Source organism: Daphnia carinata, chromosome 5 (genome assembly GCF_022539665.2).
Source record: "Daphnia carinata strain CSIRO-1 chromosome 5, CSIRO_AGI_Dcar_HiC_V3, whole genome shotgun sequence".
In the NCBI taxonomy this organism is placed as follows: Eukaryota; Metazoa; Arthropoda; class Branchiopoda; order Diplostraca; family Daphniidae; genus Daphnia; species Daphnia carinata.
The window spans coordinates 6,924,404-6,945,409 of record NC_081335.1 but is presented as its reverse complement, the minus strand read 5'-3'; the positions used below and the strand labels follow the sequence as shown (position 1 = coordinate 6,945,409).

The 21,006-nt window shown below is 35.6% G+C and overlaps 1 protein-coding gene and 1 long non-coding RNA gene across 4 annotated transcripts; one reads left to right on the top strand and one right to left on the bottom strand.

The window, feature by feature from the left end:
- Window positions 1–1,233: 1,233 nt before the first annotated feature.
- LOC130703062 (uncharacterized) lies at window positions 1,234–11,142 on the bottom strand. Of its 3 annotated transcripts, XM_057524682.2 has the most exons (5): window positions 10,942–11,142; window positions 6,417–6,725; window positions 4,030–4,243; window positions 3,718–3,952; window positions 1,234–1,472 (listed from the first exon to the last, which is right to left on the bottom strand). In XM_057524682.2, the coding sequence occupies exons 2-5, from the start codon at window positions 6,708–6,710 to the stop codon at window positions 1,235–1,237; spliced, it is 981 nt and encodes a 326-aa protein (XP_057380665.1). In that variant the 5' UTR covers window positions 6,711–6,725; window positions 10,942–11,142; the 3' UTR covers window position 1,234. The 3 variants fall into 3 exon arrangements, with proteins under 3 accessions (XP_057380665.1, XP_059351232.1, XP_059351233.1); XM_059495249.1 differs by lacking the exon at window positions 10,942–11,142 and having other exon boundaries at window positions 3,718–3,943; window positions 6,417–6,681; XM_059495250.1 differs by lacking the exon at window positions 10,942–11,142 and having other exon boundaries at window positions 1,258–1,472; window positions 3,831–3,952; window positions 6,417–6,680.
- A 5,665-nt stretch (window positions 11,143–16,807) lies between these two features.
- LOC130702754 (uncharacterized) lies at window positions 16,808–17,529 on the top strand. The gene is made up of 3 exons (XR_009004408.2): window positions 16,808–17,095; window positions 17,164–17,244; window positions 17,305–17,529. It is a non-coding gene; the product is annotated as an uncharacterized LOC130702754 (long non-coding RNA).
- The last annotated feature ends 3,477 nt before the right edge of the window (window positions 17,530–21,006 follow it).

Sequence of the window (21,006 nt, the reverse complement as noted above, 5' to 3'; positions counted from 1 at the left end):
TATTGTTGGCGGTTGAAAGCGGTTCAAATGTATCTTGCGATTAAAAGTGGAATCAATGGAAGCCGTTTGCGGAAAATGGAAACTTCTTTTAATTTTTCAAAAATGGCGACTCCGCCGATCTAACTGGCACTATTGCCTCAGCGGCTGCAAAGTGGGTAGTTGGCTAAGACTTTGGGAACTCACAGAAGGAACCTATGCTGTGGCCGTTATTGACGTGGGAAATTTTTCAAGCCAACGTACGCGAAAATGAGGATGTCTTTAAAAAAATTTCTTTTCATGTAATCAAAATTGCATGTCAAGAAAAAACCTAGCATATTTTTAGAAACAATGTTTCATTTGAGTTATATTTTTTATTTTTTACTGTTTTGTAAGCCTCAAGTTGCAAAAATTACAAAAAACTAGGCAGCACGATTTTAAACCGAAAACTTCTTGTATTTTTCAATCACGTATTATTGAAAATTTGAACTGATTGTTCGTTGAAACGATGCGGAAATATGACGTTCATAACTAAAATTGTTTGTAGAACTGCAATTTCATTGGTATTCCTGAACAACAAAATTTGCCAACTTGCCACGGGCCAACTATTTTCATCCCCCCCCCTGTGGTTACATTATATTCTTATTAATTAAATGTTTCTTATACACAACAATTTCTATCTTTTTTACGTTCACGTTTAGTTCAAATATTTAAAAATAACAAAAAAATCTGCGATACAAGAAATAAGTAATAATTAAATACATAAAATTTAAAAAACAAACAATTGGAACCAACGATGTAAAACCAAAATATAAGTTACAAATTTAATGGAGGAAATAAAATTTGTCGAAAGAAATATGTCTTTAACCCTTGTTTAGTTTGTTTTTTGTCAACAAATAGTGCAATGTTTACTGGTAAGCACCACAGTAATCAACACGTGGGTTTCCGTTTAATTATTCCTACTTTATGGCAGACATACATTAGTTACCATATGGTATGGCATCTCCTATTCCTCTGCTAGGTAAAAGAAACCAAAATTTCTACGATTTTTCTGCTTTTTTGGTTCTATCACGTATGGAAAGGGAAAAGCAGAAAAAATAAAATGGAACTGAGAGTGTAATAGAAAATTCCCCTGACTGGCGAAATCAAAGGGCATTATTACCCCTAATGGTTACTTTTTAATTAAAGTCAGCCCACGAAGAAAATAAAGAGCTAATTTCAAATCGAACGACCAGCCAGACCTAGCGGATTCCTTCACTCATGATAAATAAGAATCAGTGAAACCTTCCAGATCATTGTAATTTTCGTTGTGGTAACAAATACAATTAAAAATTAAATGACTTCCCATCGATAAAACTTGGTGTCCAGGATGAATAAAGTCATCACACAGTTTATATCCATCAACATCGTACTGGTAAAATTGCATAAGGAAGCAACTGCGAATGTACTCTTCGATGGCAGGGAGCAGCAAATCCCAAACAGCAACTCGTGTACCCCTGTAAAATTATGGCTATTAAGCGTTGTTCGAAAAAATTTTATGAAGCCAGCAATTTCTGTGAATGAAAATTCTAAGTAAAATGCATTTTTGTAAATCCGTCGACGTATTTTTTTTAAATCTTTGTTTATGTGCGTTTCGTTTATGTCGGGGAGAGTACTAAAAATTGGCACACCCTTTATTTTATTTCAGCTCCCATGTTTTTATTATAATACCTACTAGTAACTTTGGGCCCGTCCATGGCCGGGGGATAGGTGCCGCTAACGCATTTTAACGCAATTTCTTAGAAACTCGATACACGCTATTCTTTCGCCCGTCTACTCTTAATGCTGTTTGTAAAGTTCCCCGTGCCCGCCGATCCACTAACTGTTTCTGCCCGTACGTCCCCTCACTTTCTCTTCCCGCCAAGAAACCAGTTGAAGGTGCCGTCAAACCACCCTCTGCTCGTCAACCCACTCTCTGTCCGTCAACCCACACTCTACCCATGAACCCACTCTCTACCCGCAAAAATGCCTGCTGTAGGTACACATCTATCTGTTTTTGCATTTGCCCGTCCTTTTGTCACATTCTCCGCCCGTCAAGACGCTTGCTATAGTTGCCCGTCCACCCACTTTTTGCTTCTGCCCGGCAAGAAACTTCTGTTGTTGCCCGTCGACCCCCTCTCTGCCCGTCGGCCCACTCTCTGCCCGCCAAAACGCCTGCTTTAGCTGGCGTCTCTGCCTGGCCCATTGGCCTTTTCATTGCTTTTACCCGTTTTTCCCTCACAATCTCAGCCCATCAAAACGGCCGCTGTAGTTGCCCAGCGACCCACTCTTTTCCTCTGCCCGTCCCTCCCCCATAGAGTCTCTGTCCGTCAACCGACTTTGCCCGTCAAGAAATCCGGTGTAGTTGTCCGTCGACACCGTTTCTGCCCGTCGGCCCACTCTCTGCCCACCAAACCGCATGCTGTATGGCCTATCGACCTTTTCGTTGCATTTGCCCGTCCTTCCCTTCCAATCCCAGCCCGTCAAAAAACCCTACTGTAGTTGGCCAACCACCCACTTTTTGCCTCTGCCCGTCGACCCACTTACTGCCTGCAAAACTGTCGATAGTAGTTGGTCGTCGACCCATTCGTTGCATATCTTCGTCCTCCACTCCAGAGATTTTGCCCCTAACGCCAATTTCTAATTGCTATGTAACACACCCGCTATCCATATCCGTCAACGTACAGTATCCTGCACAAAAAGAACACCCGATTTAATTTTTAAAAGCCATCTATGGGCAAAATATATTAATTATTGACCTTTTTTAAATAGGGTTAGGGCGGGTTTGGCGCAAAAACGCTATAAGTTGGGAAGGGTAGTTTAAGTCCAGACACCTTTAGTAATGCCTCAGGTGTTACGAAAAATGTCTGGAAAAAGTAGAGTCTAGTCTTTTTTTGTTAGACCCCCACCAGACATTTTTCGTAACACCTGAGGCATTAGCAAAAGGTGTCTGGACTTAACTACCCTTCCCAACTTATAGCGTGTTTGCGCCAAACCCTAGGGCGGGTTTGGCTATTGACCCTATTTAAAAAAGGTCAATAATTAATATATTTTGCCCATAGATGGCTTTTAAAAATTAAATCGGGTGTTCTTCTTTTTGTGCAGGATACTGTACCTCTTTTTTCTGGAGGATACTGTACTTCAATTTTGATACCCAGCACCCCTGGTGGGAGAAACTCAAGTCACGGTGTTTTTCTAAGCAATCCGAGCGTACTAACTTTGAGTTATAGGGAATGATGTTTTTAATTGGCCAAATTATAAAACACACATTTTATCAGAATAGGTTTAAAAATGGCACATCGTTTTACAATTTTAAAAAATGTTAACTTGTTTTAAAGTTTTTTATTTATATTTTCAAAAATGCCGATTTTTAACATGGCACTTATGGGGGGAAACGGGGTATAGCTAATCAAGTGAACGATATTTTACCGCCATGGGTGTAACTTCTACGATTTTTCTATGCATGCAAAATGTGAGAGTATCTTTCCTGGAAGTGGGTAGGAAAACGTAGCGCTAACCATTCAAAAGAAACTGAAGTTTCCCTGAGATCTGACCGGCCATAACATGCACTAAAAAAATGTGGGTGCCCCTAACTGTTTGGTGGGTACTGTAGCCTCAGCATTCCCTGAATCAATTCTAGTATATTAGGCTTTCCCTGCCTTCTGCGTAATAATGCATTGCCTAAGATCGCCAAAAAAGTTTTTAAACTAATTTTTGACTTACTTGAATATCTTCCGTATTATAGCATTGTAATGATGAATTTTTTTAATGTGAATAATATGATTGTTAGGTCCAGAAATGGGTCCCAACATATCTGTTGTTGGGCTTTGAATTACCCAAAATATTTGTTTCTTCGGATGAATTCTCAAAAAATTTTGAAGTTCTGGTAATAAATCTGTTTCAATTTTCTCCATGAATGTCGTTTTCCTGTTTTGTAATATATTGTGAACTGTTGAGCCTTCCAATAACAAAAAGAAACCTTGATTGGTTCATGTATCCGTTCTGATAAAATGGTTTAAAGGTTAAGCTGTTTACCCAAAAAAATAAAATCCGGTATTCCATCATCATTTACGGCAGAACTATTCCACATTCTGAAATCGGTTAGCAATTCGTCATTGACTAAAGCTCTCCATCGAAAAGAAACTAATAGGTTGTTTAAAAGTAGACTGTGCATGTTTCGATTTTCGTGAAAATGAGATTCGTATTCTTTTAGGTGGAACGGCAGGTTTCGATCGTAGTCTGGAATTAACTAGTTAAATGAAAGTTTGGGAAATATTAATTTTTTCGTTTTTTTATAACACAATATTTTTTCATTTAATGGGCAATTAAGACAATAAGAGTAGAATAAAAACAAAAGAAAAACCTAAAATCTTTCTATAAACAAGGATAAAAGCGTGAATGTTGACATCGAAGTTTGGGTTATAAACTCTCAGAAAAATAAAAATAAATTAATTGCCGCTTGCGGCAGGTCCTATGGCTTACTTATTTGTTAGCGTCTTCTTGGCCAGCTGAATTTGCTGAAGTTTTAGATATCTAGGTGAAACAGACAACAACGTAGGGCTGTTGATGCATCGTAGGGAACAAAAAAGAGTACGTTAAAAATTTTGATTTTGGCGAACAATAGCGCCACCTACTTTTGTCTTCATATATAAGGGGTTAATAACCACTTGTGATAGTTAAACAGTTATTTTTAAATAGTTGACACTGGTGGTGCTGGTATCCTTGTAACGGAAAACTGATAAATAAAGGAAACGTGGTAATCTATGAAATGTGACTGTGTAGCACCACATTTTTTTTTTCAGAAAACACGAAACGGCGGCTGTTTCTGTAAATAATAAACACAAATTTTCAGCTAATAATCAGTAGTAGGGAAGGTAGGGCGTGGTTGGAACACAAAACTTATTTTTGTTCCGTACGATTACAAAAATCGTCCACGTAAACTAAAAAATATATAGATTTGTAGCCAGTTATCTCAGCTACATAACAGTATTTTTTTTGGGTAGGTTCGGCAAAGTTGAAAATCTGCTTTGTGTAAAAAACTGGAGGTACCCCAAGTTGTTTCAATTGCCAATTCTACTCGGCAATTGAAACAGGGCGTCTGGGCAATTGAAACGTGGGTTTTCCCATAAGAGAGCTCCCGGTTTTATGAAGAAACTAAAATGATGATATCTCAGAATCTGGGATACGTATTTTGATGATTTTTTTACAGTAATATAAAGAATTTTAATCTTTATTTTTTAAGCTATTTTATAACTTTCTATAGTAACTAAATATTATTTAATGATTTTCGGTAGTTTTCTGAATTAGGTTCAGAACCCCGTTAGTAATCCAAAGAACGGTTAATAGTATGGAGATCAAATTTTTATAATCGAATATTGCATGTCCAGCTTTACATCATAATTGTTGTTAATGTCGGTAAGTTAAAATTTAATTTCTTTCATCAACGTTGTAAATACAAACACAAACATTGTGGCAGACGATATGTCAGCCACCCAGCAGACGAAATAAAACACAAAATAACAATATTCAAAAAAAAAATTGAAAAAAGAGCTCTGCTAATACGCTGCGTAGGGAACACCGTTGCCAGACTACAGTAAGGGAGACGCGCATACGGAAGGGTCGCAATTGGAACAACGTGTTCCAATTGCCCCTAGCATGGGTCTTCACGGAGTTTTAATGTTTATAGGGGATAAAATTTAGCTAGGAAAAAGTTAATGTTATTACTTTATTGCTTAATGAACGATGAATGATTCAAGACCTTTTTTTATGATTTCCTCCATCATTTTAGGTGTGAAAACGAAAAAGTTGTCTGGGCAAAAACTAGAAATGGACAGTCAAAAAACAACTTTCTGGGATAGCTCGAAAACTTTTAGAGTCTAAAGCCTCCAATTTTTTCTAAAAATGTAATACCCTAATTGCCGTTACCTCAAATTTTTTAAACTAAATCTCTTACATACTTGAAGTGGTAGAATTTTTGTTTCAATTGCCGCGTGTTCCAATTGCGCCCTACCTCCCCTACCATGAAACGGTAATTACTAGCTGTCCAGCGACAAAATATATAATGCCATTTAAAAGATGTAAGTAGAAAGTGACAGCAACTAAAAAGAAGAAGTGGAAATAAAGAGTCTGTTGATCCTCAAGGTAAACCAAAAGGAAAATTTAAAATCCTGATGACCGATCGACAATCTTTCGAAACACCAAGTATGTAAATTCAACATTTTTATACTATCTAAGAAGAGTTGTTTAAAAAAAAGTAGACAAAAAAGGAGACAATTATCTACTTTTTGTTTTAATTGGCAAAAACCCTCTGAAGATTCCTTATGTTTTGTCACTAAAAAATTTTTGTTTTTGTCCTTGTTATCAATTGCCATAATAAAGATGCTATTCCGGATGTAGGCTATTTATGTGCATATTGTACAAACCGAAGTAAAGCTCAAGAACTGATTCCGGATGAGAGAGTCGCCAAGGAATGCAATATGGATGGAATGCTTTTTACCCATGGACAAGGAATCAAGGCACAGCACGACATCCTCCATTTCATATCGACGGATTTTATGTAACACGGTATAACCTGTAAAGCTTTCTTTCATGGGTTTGAATGTCGAAGAATTCATGTTGCCATCGTTCTGTAAGGTTGAAGTCGTAGAAATAAGGGCCATGTTAATGAAGCCTATTGAATACCAAAATATGTACGTCAAAGCCACGATTTGCATCATGACAAGGGTGTGTTTCTGTAAAATGCAAAAGGTTAAAATTGTTTTAATAAAATTACTGTATTTATGAAAACGTTGGAGTAATATACCAGGTAATATCATAAAAAGTAAATTTCAGCAAAGCGTAGGGGACATTTAAAATTTTTTTTTATTTGTTGCAAGTTGTGTTTTATCCTTAGGGGAGGTTCGGGCCAATTGAAACATGCGGCAATTGAAACGAAACTTGTAGCTCTCGACGTATAACAGGTAGAACTTACAGTACAGTTTAAGTACAACAGATTTTTTTTCGAAATATCATCAACAGTTAAAAAAATTTTAAAAACCGCAGATTGTTACGTCGATGAAATTTCAAGTAACATTTAACTTAACAAGAATTTTTTTTTGGAGTTTATGTAAAAAACATAAGAATTGCAATCATAGGTTAGATCAATATTTTACGCTACCTGTGGTGACAAATGCTTCCGACTTATAAAGGGAATTTAGGCGAACCCAGCGATGTTTGTATTAGTTGGTTAACGAGCATTCTTAATTTTGAATTACGGCTTTCGTAAGGGGCAACTATCATCGACCGGAGTTTGCGATATTCACAAAGGTAATCTCTGGTTAACAGTGTTCGTTCGTAAAAAACGCTTGAAAATCGTCAGAATCGTCGAAAAACCGTTTTCGTTGTTTTTTTGCGTGGAAAAATTAGTTAATCATGATTTTAATTGTTTTTAAATGTAATGTTGCTTATAAAGCGTTCCGTTAGTGGTGCTCACTTAATAAAAATATCAACAACAATTAATTTTAGATGCAGAGGGACTAACCACTTGTAACTCTCGACTGACTGGTAGAAAGGTATACACAGCAGCGACTGGATACTTAATTAAGGGTCTTTCAGTAGGGAAAAGCTACAGAAAAAATTAAGTATCTTAAAATGACACTTAATTTTGAAAAAAAATACCTAAAATTCCCCCCCCCCCCTACTAAAACCAAATTTCTAACCTTTCCCTTCTTTTTAAAGTATGGAAATTTTTTTTACAGTACTACATACAGCTTTTTAAGGTTACAAAAATTGGTTTAAGTGCTTAAAATATTTTAGTATCTTGCAAAGCAGATAATAATACAACGACATCAGGAACAATATCATATTACGATATTATAACAGTTAACATGGCATTTCCTATAATTGCCATATGCTGTAAAGAATTTTATCTAAGATAAAGACGTACAAATACAAGATGAAAAAAGGAAAAAACTAATTCTTGTATTTTTGTCACGTGGCAACGCTTAAGAATTCTAGTGTTTGTGGAAAAATTTCATTACTGTTCAAAAAAGATGGAAAAATTTTGTCTATTCCGAAAATCAAGATGTAGTTAAAAGTGGTTGTCTATTTCAAAGACATCGCGATCAACAAAAAAAGTGCTCGATGGTAACCAACATACAACTATGTAGGTGTTAAAATCTTTATTTTTAAAAGTGATTTCTAATTAGATTTTGAATTTGGAATGTCAGGTTATAGAATACCTAACGGAAATCCCATAGCCAGGTTGAATAAGTTTTGACGCAGTAACACAGGGTAAAATAGACAAAGTATTCTCTGTTATTAAAGATTTAAACTAATAGACTAATAATTTATCTTTTCTAGGTTACTAAAGTAATGACGGAGACTATTCTTCCAACAACTTTAATGTTAATACCCTTTCCATCATTGGTAACATTAGTGGTATGTACACTGGTTAGTGTAATAATTTTTCTTCTAAAATTTTACAATAGGTTCAAGACTTCAAGCAAGTATATCAATAGCAATTCCATTCCTACTCTAGAACGATAATGCAGATACAAAAGAAACAGATCAAGGTCAGTTCTGTCAATGATCTTATTACGAATACCAATTCATATATTAGTGTCACCTAGCAGAATTCTCTGCTGTTACCGAAGACAACCATGACGTAGCTGATCTTGTTAAGTTTGGCGAAAATCATTTTGATAAATAATAATGTTGATTGTTTTATGGTTCTCAGTTTCAGGTCTCAGCCTACTACATCGTCAACATGGAACATCCTGGTACGTACACCAAGTGCTGTAAGTGTTATTGAGAAGTTTTGTTTGACATTTTTAGTTTTTGTTACCCATGTTCTAATTGTTATCACATTTCTGATTTGTCAATTAATACCAATTTCAAAGGAATATATTATTTTATTTATACTACTTATATATAATCCGGAAAGTGGATAACAATTTCAAGTATCCACCCGAAAATTAAGTAGCTTAGTGGCCTACTGAATTATTCAGTAGGCGGGGAGGTATAGTTAAAACTTAAGTATGCCATTTCAATTAAGTACGGTAATAAAATCTAGTACACTGGCCTTTTTTAAGTATTCAAAATTAAGTATTCAGTCGCCGCTGTGTAGAAGTTGACTGGAAAGGGGAAGTCTCTGGTTCGAGACTCGTCATATCAAACATATCAATTTTTCAAATATTGGTTACGTATATTTATATCCCACCGTTTTCGGCAAAGAAACTTACTAAAGTCGTCGGCAAAAGACGGCGATTTTCGCTGTCAAAAACGAATCGTCAGTTCTCGTCGGTAAAATCGTATACGTCCCATGTCCACTAATTTTAGACAATTTTTGGATACGGCTAACAAAAGTTAACAAGGCGTTAGGTTTGGATGATTAAGATGACTATTAATCTCTGTCGAAAAAGTAAAAAATCCGGATGGTTCAAAACAGTGAGCTGAGAATCATATACTGTATCTGTATGCTGTATTATGCCCGGTCACTAAGTATAGGTTAAAACTACTGATTTTCGAAGTTGCGGGCCAATGCCTTATGACTATGCGACTATGCCATTAATATACCAAATATGCAGTTTAAAACACAATTACGGTGGTATTAGATAGGATAAGGTAAACTGAAGACGATTTATTTGGGTTTATGATTTCGGACATTACGGCATATTTGCGGAAATTTCAATGCTATTTTCTCGAAAATTCCAATCTCACTTACCTTTCTCATTTGACCAGTAAAGTTATGGACAATTGGCTACTTAAAGGGAAAAGTGTATAATAAAATTTTAAAAATTTATGCTTTATGTTTTGTTTGATTTTCGATCGCAGGTTACCAGGCCGGAACAGACGATGTCTTGCTTTCACAAATCATTGGTTTGGTTTTTAAAACATAAATTTCGCAATATTTTTCTATTCCCTCCCTATGGTGTCTTAAGCTATTCCATTCAGAATTTAATACTAAATCGAATGAATGCATTAGTATTGAAGAATAAGACTGTTCATAATTAGCATAAATATCCAATGAATGAGGGTTTTTGTCCGAAATTAACAGATCGGCTTTACGCGCATTCATCTTAAGAAAGGCTGTTAGACCAAACGCTGTCCCATCTCTCTCTTTTACCGTAAATAGAGAAGCTTCTGAAAATATAAATTTAAATCATGAAATATTTTCAGAAAATGTTTTTTGTTAATATTAACACCAATAAGCACAGGTTTTTAAAGATAGGTAGTTTTATTCACCGAAATTTGTGAAAAACCCCCTATTTTAGGTAATATTGCATAAAACAGGCAAATGATACCAAAAACTATTTTTTTCTAAAATTTGAATTGCATGTTAACTAAAATAGGTAGCCATTTTTTACTGTGCAATAGAAGAACACCGTAAACAATCGGCTTTATACAAGAACGCGCACCAACAATTAAAAGCAAATTATTTAGACGTCACAGACAGGAAAAATTGCAGCACGCATAACTTTCCGTTTCAAGTAGGCCTAATGTCCTTGTTATAAAACCAAATAATGCATGCCAATAACGCATGTCAAGTGCACTAGACACATTTGACCCATTTCGTTAAGTCTAATGAAATTTTTGAAATCCTTTCAGTAGTTAATAACTGATCTTTCGGACTTCTAATTAGTTTCTTTTGTCCTATACGTCTACAAAATGTAGGAAAAGATGGCAACGCCATCGGCTGTTGATTTTTGAGTTGGGAAATCAATGAAAATCATTAAGATATTTTTGTGTTAATTGTTACCTGTAGACGATTGTAATTGGTTTTATCAAACGAAAAGCTTTCAAACTAGGTTACCCTAAAGCAATCCGTAAACTTCTTTTTCTCCATCTAACCAATGAAAACCTTAACCGCGGATCAACAGTGCATACCTTAGCATTAAGTCTGATTCATCACATTCAGTTTACAACAAAATTCATGAGCTGAAATATAATTAATTTAGATGTACTTACCTCAAATTAACAACTAAATTATGTCTCCATTCACGTTCGCTCCTTCACTCTGTTAGGTACAATATAAGATCTACGCTTTACTAGATAAGGCAGAAGCTCTTTCTTCACAAGAAAGAGGTTATGTGTGACTATAAACGAATTTGAGTTAAATATGATTGCACGATGGAAATCTTGGTGGCCACAAAGAAAGAAAATTTAATCAGTTGAAAACCTGGAAAAGGCATGGACTTCAAAAACCAGAAAAGAATGAAAATTAGAATGAGTTCTTTCGAATAAAAGGCACTTTGCACGGCAGTCCTTCTAACAAGCATTCTAGTTGCTTTTGAGTCCATTCTACGACTTAGTAGTGGAATCGAAGCTTTTTCGAACTGCAATTTCCCACAGTTTGTCAACTATACTTCATTACTTAATTCATTAATATTTTTACATATTAAGAACTTTTCCTACTTATTCCATAATGATTTGGTATTTTACAATGAATTAATTTTATACTTACTTTTAACTATTAAGTTGCTGCTGCTCTCGGTATGGCTTTATTAACTGTATACATTATTTGTACTTTCTTTGTAGAAAATGAAAAAGGGAAGGGAAACTTCAGCATTGTTTACATGACGTCAATTTCAATTGCCGAACCTATAGTAAGTTGTCATTTCTGTCTTCTTCCGAGCAGACTTATACATGTTGTGCATTATTGTAACAAAGCTTTGTTTTATACCGTCAATTTTTGGTTTCTACCCTTTCCCTACTTTTCGGCTACCATACGTAGTAGAACCAACAAGGTAAAAAATGGGAGGTGATTTACCGTATGGTATGGTAGACGAAAGCATGTATGCCAAAAAATAAGAATTAGCAGAGGAAAACACGAAATCGCAAAAATATGAAAGGGCGTTTTCAAGTAGAGGTAAATGGAACACTGGGCAATTGGAACAAAAATTCCACTCTCGAAGTATGAACGGATTTCATTTAAAAAATATGGGCTAGTATGAATTTTTAAAGATGGTTTAAAACCTTTTTTATTTTTAGAAAAACTTTGAGATTTTAGGCTCTAAAAATTTTCGAGTTATCTCAAATAGATTTTTTTGTACGGTCCATATTCAGTTTTGCCCAGACATCTTTTTCATTTTCATCCTTTGACATTATAAAAAAGGTCTTGTGTCATTCCTGTTTCATTTACCTATGAACTGATTACATTATTTTTTACCTAGCTCCTACTTTTAATGTTTATAATTTTTACAACCAACCTAAAATGACTAGTAAATGAACTATTAATTTTATACCCTATGAACAATAAAATTCCGTGAAGACCCTTACTAGGGGTAAATGGAACACCTTGTTTTCATTGTCACTTTCCGGATGCGCGTCGCTTTTCCTGCAATCTGGCAACGATGTTTTAGCCGTTGCAGCGAAACAGCCAAAAAATACTGCTTTTAAATTTTTCTGTTTTGATAAATACCGTATGCTGGCTGGCTTGTACAGCACAAATCGTAAATTAAACATTAAACATTGACCTCAGCTACGGAACTCCTCCCCTATCTCCACTAATATCATAAACTAGATTTATCTAAAAGAAATATCTTGGCATCACCATCCAAAGAAACGTGTTGATTTCTACCTCAGTAGACTTCAGTCTGGCTACTGCAATCTAAATGCATATAGGCATTTCATGGACCCAAAAATTCCAAGAAAAAAAAAAAGGATGCCCAACAAAAGAAAACGTAACACGCGTTATCATAGAGTGCCCAAAGTGCGGCTAGACACCACAAACCCTAAAAGTAATAAAAATTACTATAAACCATGCACATTCTCAAAGTAGAGGAGGGTGGGCGCAATTGGAACGCTTGGCAATTGAATCAAAAATTTTACCACTCGAAGTATGACAGGGATTTACTTCAAAAAATTTGAGATTACAGGAATTAGGGTTGTTTATTTTTCTAAAAAATTAGAGGCTTTAGACTCTAAAAGTTTTCGAGTTATCCCAAAAAGTTTTTTTTACGGTCCATTTCTAGTTTTTGCCCCAACAATTTTTTCATTTTAACCCCTTACACAATGGAGGAAATTATAAAAAACGTCTTGAATCCTTCCTAGTCCATTTTTCTGTAAGCTGATTACATTATTTTTTCCAACCTCTTTTTTATACCCTATAAACGATTAATTTCCATGAAGACCCATGCTAGGGGCCAATGGAACACCTTGTTTCAATTGCCAATTTCTGCATGCACGCCCTCTTTCCTGCAATTTGTCAACATTGTTCCAGCCATTGCAGATAAATTTACAAATGTAGCCTTTAAAATTTCTTATTTTGATAAATATCGTCTTCTGGTTGGCTTATACATATCGTCTGCATTTAAAAAAAAAATTACAACGTGGAAAACGTTACTTTGCTTCAACTAATTCATTAGTAAAATTTTAATAATTTCATTAATAACAATTAGGATGTATGTTTTCATATATAATGTATGGTATAATAGAAATTTAGTCTTCATATTAGCAACCGTTTTCCTATTTTAACGACTTACTATGAGCCTAATTTAGAAAACGACAAAAATTTATTAAATAATATTGAGTTGCTCCAGGAAGTTCTAGAATACCTTAAAAAATGTAGGATAAAGTTTCTTATATTCTAGTGAAAATTCATCGGTATACGTATCCCAGATTCTGAGATATCGTCATTTTAGTTTTTTCCTAAAACCGGGAGCTCTCTTATGGGAAAACCCACGTTTCAATTGCCCAGACGCCCTGTTTCAATTGCCGAGCAGAATTGGCAATTGAAACATCTTGAGGTACCAGGTAAAATTGGAGATAAAAAAATTCATCCCAATTTTCAATTTATTTACAATCGTTTACAAAAATTTGATTTAAGAATCGATTTAATCGCCGATTTCGAAATTGATTTGCAAATCGAAATACTTTTTATCTTATCTTTATCTTTAGCCTTTTTTGTGTTATTTCATCTTACTTTATCTTTCGAGATCAGTAAATTGTTTTACCTTTTCTAACTAATTGGGAAAAAAAGATGTAAAACATTTTCTGCCACGTCAACATACAGGGAAATCAAAAAAAAGTTGAATGATATCTAAATGTTTAAAAATTATCTTTGTGGGATTCAGTTGCGTTCACTGTTACACAGTTGCATAAAAAATCACAACCATTTTTTAATGGAAAACCCATAATATGTGTCCAATCAGAAAAGGGGTTAACTTCCGCGGCTGCAAATCGGTGCGAAGTTGCACAACAAATAAGAAAAAATTGGTGGTTTATACCCAAACCCAGAATGAAATTAAAAAAAAAACTGTCTGCGGCGGGGACGTGAACTTCATAAACTTGGATTGATGGTCAGTACCTCACTATTGTATCCTGTTAGATATAAATTACAACTTCAAACGTCCATTCAAATTAGGTTCAAGTACGTTGGGTGAAGAAGTTATGATAAATTTAGATTTCGAAAACATTTGATTTGACGTGTTAAAAATTTTCGAAAATGGACGATTCATGGTAATTGGTTTTGTGAAATTTTTGATTGAAATCGATATAATTAAAAAACAATTAAGGAAAACTAAAAAAATTAAATCGAACAGATGAATTTGAATTGATTTTATAATGTATCATGTATAAATTTGTACTATAAAATTTAATTTTTTTCTAAAACTTTGGGATCTAATGATTAAACAAAAACAATTGTCTTACACCTAGAATTTTTCAAAGTATTAATCCCGTAAAAAATCCTAAGCGTGGTTCTTACAACTTCTCAAATCCAACATTTTTTTATTCCAGTTAGCGTTCTAGAATTTATTCCGGTGTTTTAACCCTTAAAACACCGGTATGTTGTATACACCATTGTATGTACCGAATGATAAAATAGCAGAAACTGTCGTAAATACTCACTGTTAAAAACAAGTCTCAAATTTCGGTGAAATTTGCACTTAAGTAGGACTCTGCCAATTAAGTGGAAATTCTCTCCTAAAATAAAATTTCGGGGAGGTTCCCTGATATTGGTAAAAGTCCTCCGAAAAAAATGGTTAAAATAACACCTAAATTAAGACACATATTTAGCAAAAATTCAAACCGATTGACCCGTTCGTTTACTAGTTATTATATAAATAATTTAAATAATAGCAGTAAATCAATAGCAGTCCAACTGAAAATGATCTTTATTGTTAACGTATCTTAGTTAACAAATTAAGACTAGCACAAAAGTATAGATCAAGCTCTCTACAATTACCAACACAACGAAGAATACTTCATCTTATTCACCAATGCGGAAAAGAAATGAACAGATGCACAAGGATCAGTTGCTTCGACCTTTACGCCTAAGACGAAGGAATGAAGAAACAACAATGCGTTTTGAACCTTATCGTTGTATTTAAAGTGGAAGACGTAGTAGGTCGCCATTAATCCAATACCAGCATCCGCAGTTGCGTGAAATCTCACAATGAATTACTCTCAAAATGAGGTGGATTGCCGATCCAACGTATAGGATGAACGGCGATCCTCTTGTTTTTTGCCCGATGCAACTTGCGAGGTTAGCTGACTCCTAATGATTAAAACAATAGTCAAATAAAATTTTATTGGTAAGGGGCAATTCATCTTACTTTTACTTTTTTTAATTTTTAGTAAAACTGCTTGTGCTGGGTGTGTAGACCTTTAAATGGATCAGGTACAAAGCGGATGCAACTGCAAATGGACAGGGTAAAAAAAGAAAAAACGTTAAGGAAAAGCCTGATGGACAGTTCAGCAGGAAACAAAACTTCCAAAAGGAGCTACAGGAAATTCCAACACAAACGGAAGAACAGGGGGAACGACTAAAGTACCCGGAAAAAACATTTACAGCAAAAAATCGAAACGAGGTGTTTACAAAATATTTCCAATGAAGCTTGAAATTCAACCAAATAGAATCAACAAAAAGGAACTTAGCAACACGAAAGAAACGTTTTGGAAACTAAAACGAAAACCGAAAGAAAACTACAAATTCTTTGTTTTGAAACTCAGCGGCCTCGATGATAGAATGAAAGGTAAATAAGAGAAATCAAAAATTTACCTTTATCCAGAGACCAACTACTGGGTAAAGTTAAGAAAATGAGAGACAACACGGTAGATGGAGATTAGGATCCCAAAATAGGACGTGGAGAAATAGGACTTGGAAACTTAGAACTCCAAAATTGGACGTGGAGTAATATGACCCGGAGAAATAGGAGCACATATTTAAGCATTACTGAAGGGTCCTATTTCTCCATCATGAAGGTCCTTTTTTCTCGTAAAAGGGTTCCTATGGGCTCCTATAAGGGTTCCTCTTCACTACATTATAAATTTTTTGTTTGGATTTATAGTTGTAATTTTTTTTGCAGGATTACATGCTCTCTATTGCTTTGTACAGCTCATTTAGTATAAAAGTAATTTTTTTGCACAGTATTTCGTTTTAGCACTTTACATTGTGTTATCGGTGCTCGACGTTAGAAATCGTTCTGTGATACGGTACGGTGCACTTATCAACTGAGCTAGCCATCATTACCAATTAATAAATACACAGCGGAACATGTAATAAAACTACTCATTTCTTTTTCTCTCTTTCTAAGATTACGAAAAAAACATGCAATGACATACAGTGATATATGTTGTTAAGCCACCTATTGATTGTTAAAAATTAATACAAACGTTGCCGTCTAAATTTTTCTCCAAAAATTTTTTTAGTCGTCTTTTTGGCAACATAGCAATTTACGTGCCAAGTAGTTCGATGCCTTATTTTTGGTCTTAGTGCTTGTGAACGTTTGAACATCGTCTAACCTGGATTGTGTGTGCTCAAAAATAATGTGAAATGAAAAAGGCAATGAATTTGTAACATTGATGAAGTGTTTATTTATAATTTATTAGTGGCTCGAAGGCACGTGTTTTGTCCCTATTTTTTTTAGTTTAAAGAAAATTGAACCTTTTTGCTCTTCAAAGGTTATTGCTTTACAAAGAAAAAGATCAGCGGAAAACTATTTACTTGGCGCTGCAGTTCACACTCTGCTAAAGACCCTTGCAAAGCTACAGTGACCCATAAAATTTCCAGTGCCATAAATTTCTTTGATCACTATGACCAGCAAGACTCCAAAAACAGCCACACAACACCGCCGCAGTAAATCACAACCATCTACTATTCTATGAAAACCACAGAAGAGTAAGAATACATTTAAAATGAAAACTAAGACTGAATCTTCTGATTAAAAATCGATTGTATTGTACAAGATTAATGCGGATCAGAAGAAAGAAACCCACACGAAGAACTGGATCCTATCTACGCTCTGGTTTCGCTACGAAGCGAATGAGGTAATTAAACTTATTCACAGCAGAAGAATGCACAAATGGAACTATTTTCTCTTTTTCCAGTTTTCCAGCCATGAGCTACTTAGAGAAGTGCTTCATGAGCTCCGAAGTTCCTCCCCCACAGTTGTCCCTGACTATCTCCTTAAGATCAACCATGACAACATTGATGAATATGATATGTCCTTAAATAATAGTGTTGTGTATTAAAAGTACTTACCTTTTTTATTGTTTACAGTCAATATTTTTGTGCCATAATATCAATTGGAAAATAAACAAAGTATAATTTTAGTTCCTGTAAACAAACAAAAGGCAAGATCTTACTTGTTCTTCAACAGTGAATTGCTGATTGGGATAAGGATAGCTTCTTTCGAGTGGTAGTCGATTGCGATATCAGCTATATCAAATCAACTATGGCATTTTCTAGATACCAACGAAGGACAAAAATAAATGGATGAAAAATAAAACCCTTTAAAACGTGTCTAGGGGAGGTAGGGCGTCATTGGAACGCTAGGCAATTGAAGCAAAAATTCTACCACGTGAAGTATGTAATAGATTTATTTAAAAAAAATTGGAGCTAACGGGAATGAGGGTTGTACATTTTTATAAAAAAATTGGAGGCTTTAGACTCTAAAAGTTTTCGAGTTATCCCAGAAAGTTGATTTTTGACTGTCCATTTGTAGTTTTTGCTCAGACAATTTTTTCGTTTTCACACCTAAAACGATGGAGGAAATCATTATTAAAGGTCTTGAATCATTCATCGTTCATTAAGCTATAATTTGATAACATTAATTTTTTCCTAGCTAAATTTTATCCCCTATAAACATTAAAACTCCGTGAAGAACCATGCAATTCGAACACCTTGTTCTAATTGCGACCCTTCCGTGTGCGCGTCTCCCTTACTGTAGTCTGGCAACGGTGTTATAGCCCTACGCAGGGTATTAGCAAAACTCTTTTTTAAAATTTTTTAAAAATGTTGTTGTGTATTTTGTGTGGTGACGAAAAACAATGTCCAAAAATAGAGTGTCAGATAGGGGACGAACACCTATCTCTGTCATGGAAGAAGCCGTAAATTCGATAATTGATCATAACTGGACATATAGGGAAGCTGCAACAACTTTTGGTGTATCGGTGCCGACGTTATATAGGTTCGTTGTGAGAAAAAGAAATAGCGAACCACCTAGAATAGGCTACCATCCAGCTAGTAAAGTTTTCACTGCTGAACAAGAAGAATCACTTGAAAAGTATGCCGTAAACGCTCAAAAAAGGTACTATGGGTTTAGTAGAAGAGGTAGGCCACAATTGGAACGCTAGGCAATTGAAACAAAAATTATACCACTCGAAGTATGATAGGTATTTTGTTCAAAAAATTTGAGATAATAGGAATTAGTATTGTTAATTTTTAGAAAAAATTTGAAGCTTTAGACTCCAAAAGTTTTCGAGTTATCCCAAAAAAATGTTTTTTTACGGCACATTTCTAGTTTTGGCGTAGACAACTTTTTCATTTTAACCCCTTAAACGATAGACGAAATTATAAAAAAGGTCTTAAATCATTTCTAATTCATTTATCTATAAACTGATTACATGATTTATTTCCTAGCTCGTTTTTATATCCTATAAACATTAAAACTCCGTAAAGACCCATGCTAGGGGCAATTGGAACACCTTTTCCAATGCGATTTCTGTATGCGAGTCCCCCTTACTGTAGTCTGGCAACGGTGTTATAGCCCTATGTAGCGTATTAGCCGAAACTACCGAAATTCATTAAATAATCTTTAGTTACTACATAAAGTTATAAAATATCTAAAAAAATAAAGATTAAAATTGTTTGTATTACTGTAAAAATTTCATCAAAATACGTATCCCAGATGCTGAGATATCGTCATTTTGGTTTCTTCATAAAAATGGGAGCTTCCTTATGGGAAAACCCACATTAAAATTGCCCAGACGCCCTGTTTCAATTTCCTAGAAGGATTGGCAAATGAAACATCTTGGGGTACCTCCAGTTTTTTACCCATAACAGATGTTCAACTGAGCCGAACCACACCAAAAAAATTATTTTTATGTAGCTAAGATAATTGGCTACAAAACTATTGTCGCGTCCTCGACTAATGCTCAGAGTAAAGGAGTGTATTTAAGGTCTACACGCTACAACAGTGTCCAAAAGACTAACTAGAGTTGAGTCCGCCAGTCGCCCACAACACAGTCGATGGGCCGAGTCCAGCCGGATGGGATCCGGTGACCGTCCGGTCACACTGATCTCATGTAACGGCGACAAATCCCGGCGGATGTGGCGCAGTCGACTGGAATTGGAGCGCGTCCGGTTCGATGGTCGCGACAGATCCCCCTCTTCAAGCCCTACTTGTCCCGAGTAGGACCGTGAGTGGCCAACGCGACCAAGAACAGATAGGCTAACAGCTACAGATAACAAGTAAACGGTAACGGGATAGAAACATCCATGGCAAAAACAAAACCAAACAAAATAAAACCAAAACAACCACCAACAAAGAAAATAGCAAAAAAAAAAGAAAAAACGTAAAGAGCGTTAAGTACGATACGCTCATGAGGGAGCTCCACCAACTGCTCCTTCTACTGCCGGCGACTCGTCACGTTCGGCATCCTCCAAAGACTCGTGCTGGGCAAGACGGGCCTCCAGTTGTCGAACCCGAAGGTGTAGCAACCCGACCACCGCCAGCGTCGGAATGATCGTGATGATAAGGGACGCAATCCAGTCGTAATCGGAGAATCCTGATGCCGGAGTTTTGTCCATTTCCCGCAGCAAATCCTGGACATCCTTCAAGTTTCGCTGGGCCTCTTCACGCGTCTTGGGGTCTACGAACAGCTCGGTAGGGTTCCGTGTCGGTGGGGCGGGCGCTACCGTGATCTCCGTCTTCCGTGGTCGAGCTGTCGGCGAGTTTAGGGCGCATTTTGGCGTCAACCGTTAGTTCAACCTTTTTGGTTCAACTATTGTGAGTGGTTGACGTTAAAATGGCCTGAGGTTGAACTGCCCAGCTGAAATACTAGTTTACGGTAAAATGACAGTTAATGTCAATTGACATCCGCCAGGTGGCTGCCTGCTACATTCTCGTCTGCTTTGTTTTTGTTTACATTCTGTGTAAAATTGTACGATTTTATAATTGTCAAACTTAGAACTAATACAACCATTTTATTATATAAAAACTTCATCCTAAATATTTGTAAGTATTTTATTATTGATTGAAGTGACTATGTATAATAAAGTTTATATAAATTTAGGTAATATGGCAGATAAAAGAACATTATGTCTTCTTCTGTCGCAATATATTTTCAATGAAATCCAATCATCCAGTGAGGAAAGTGAATCTGACTCAGAGGATAATGAATTATTGACTTTAATGGGATCCACTGCAATGGAGTGTCATCCTCGTCAAGTGGGCTACCTAAATGTTGTAGCTGTATACTCAGATGCGGATTTCTTCAAACACTTTAGGGTAACGAGAACAACATTCCAGTACATATTGGCTTATTTACAAGAAAGCAACTTCCGTTCTGAAATAATATTTCATGGAGGATGTGAACCAATGTCTTTCGATGAAATATTGTATATAAACCTTCAGTACTTAGGAAATCAAGGTTCCCTTAGACTGTTGGCTGATAAGTTCAATAGAACGGACTCTTCAATTTGTAACGTGGTTGCCCAATTTTGTAAATTTCTCTTCCAAAGGCAGCGTGATTTTATAAAGTGGCCAAGCATACAGGAAATACCTGCAGTCTCGAGTGCGTTTCGCA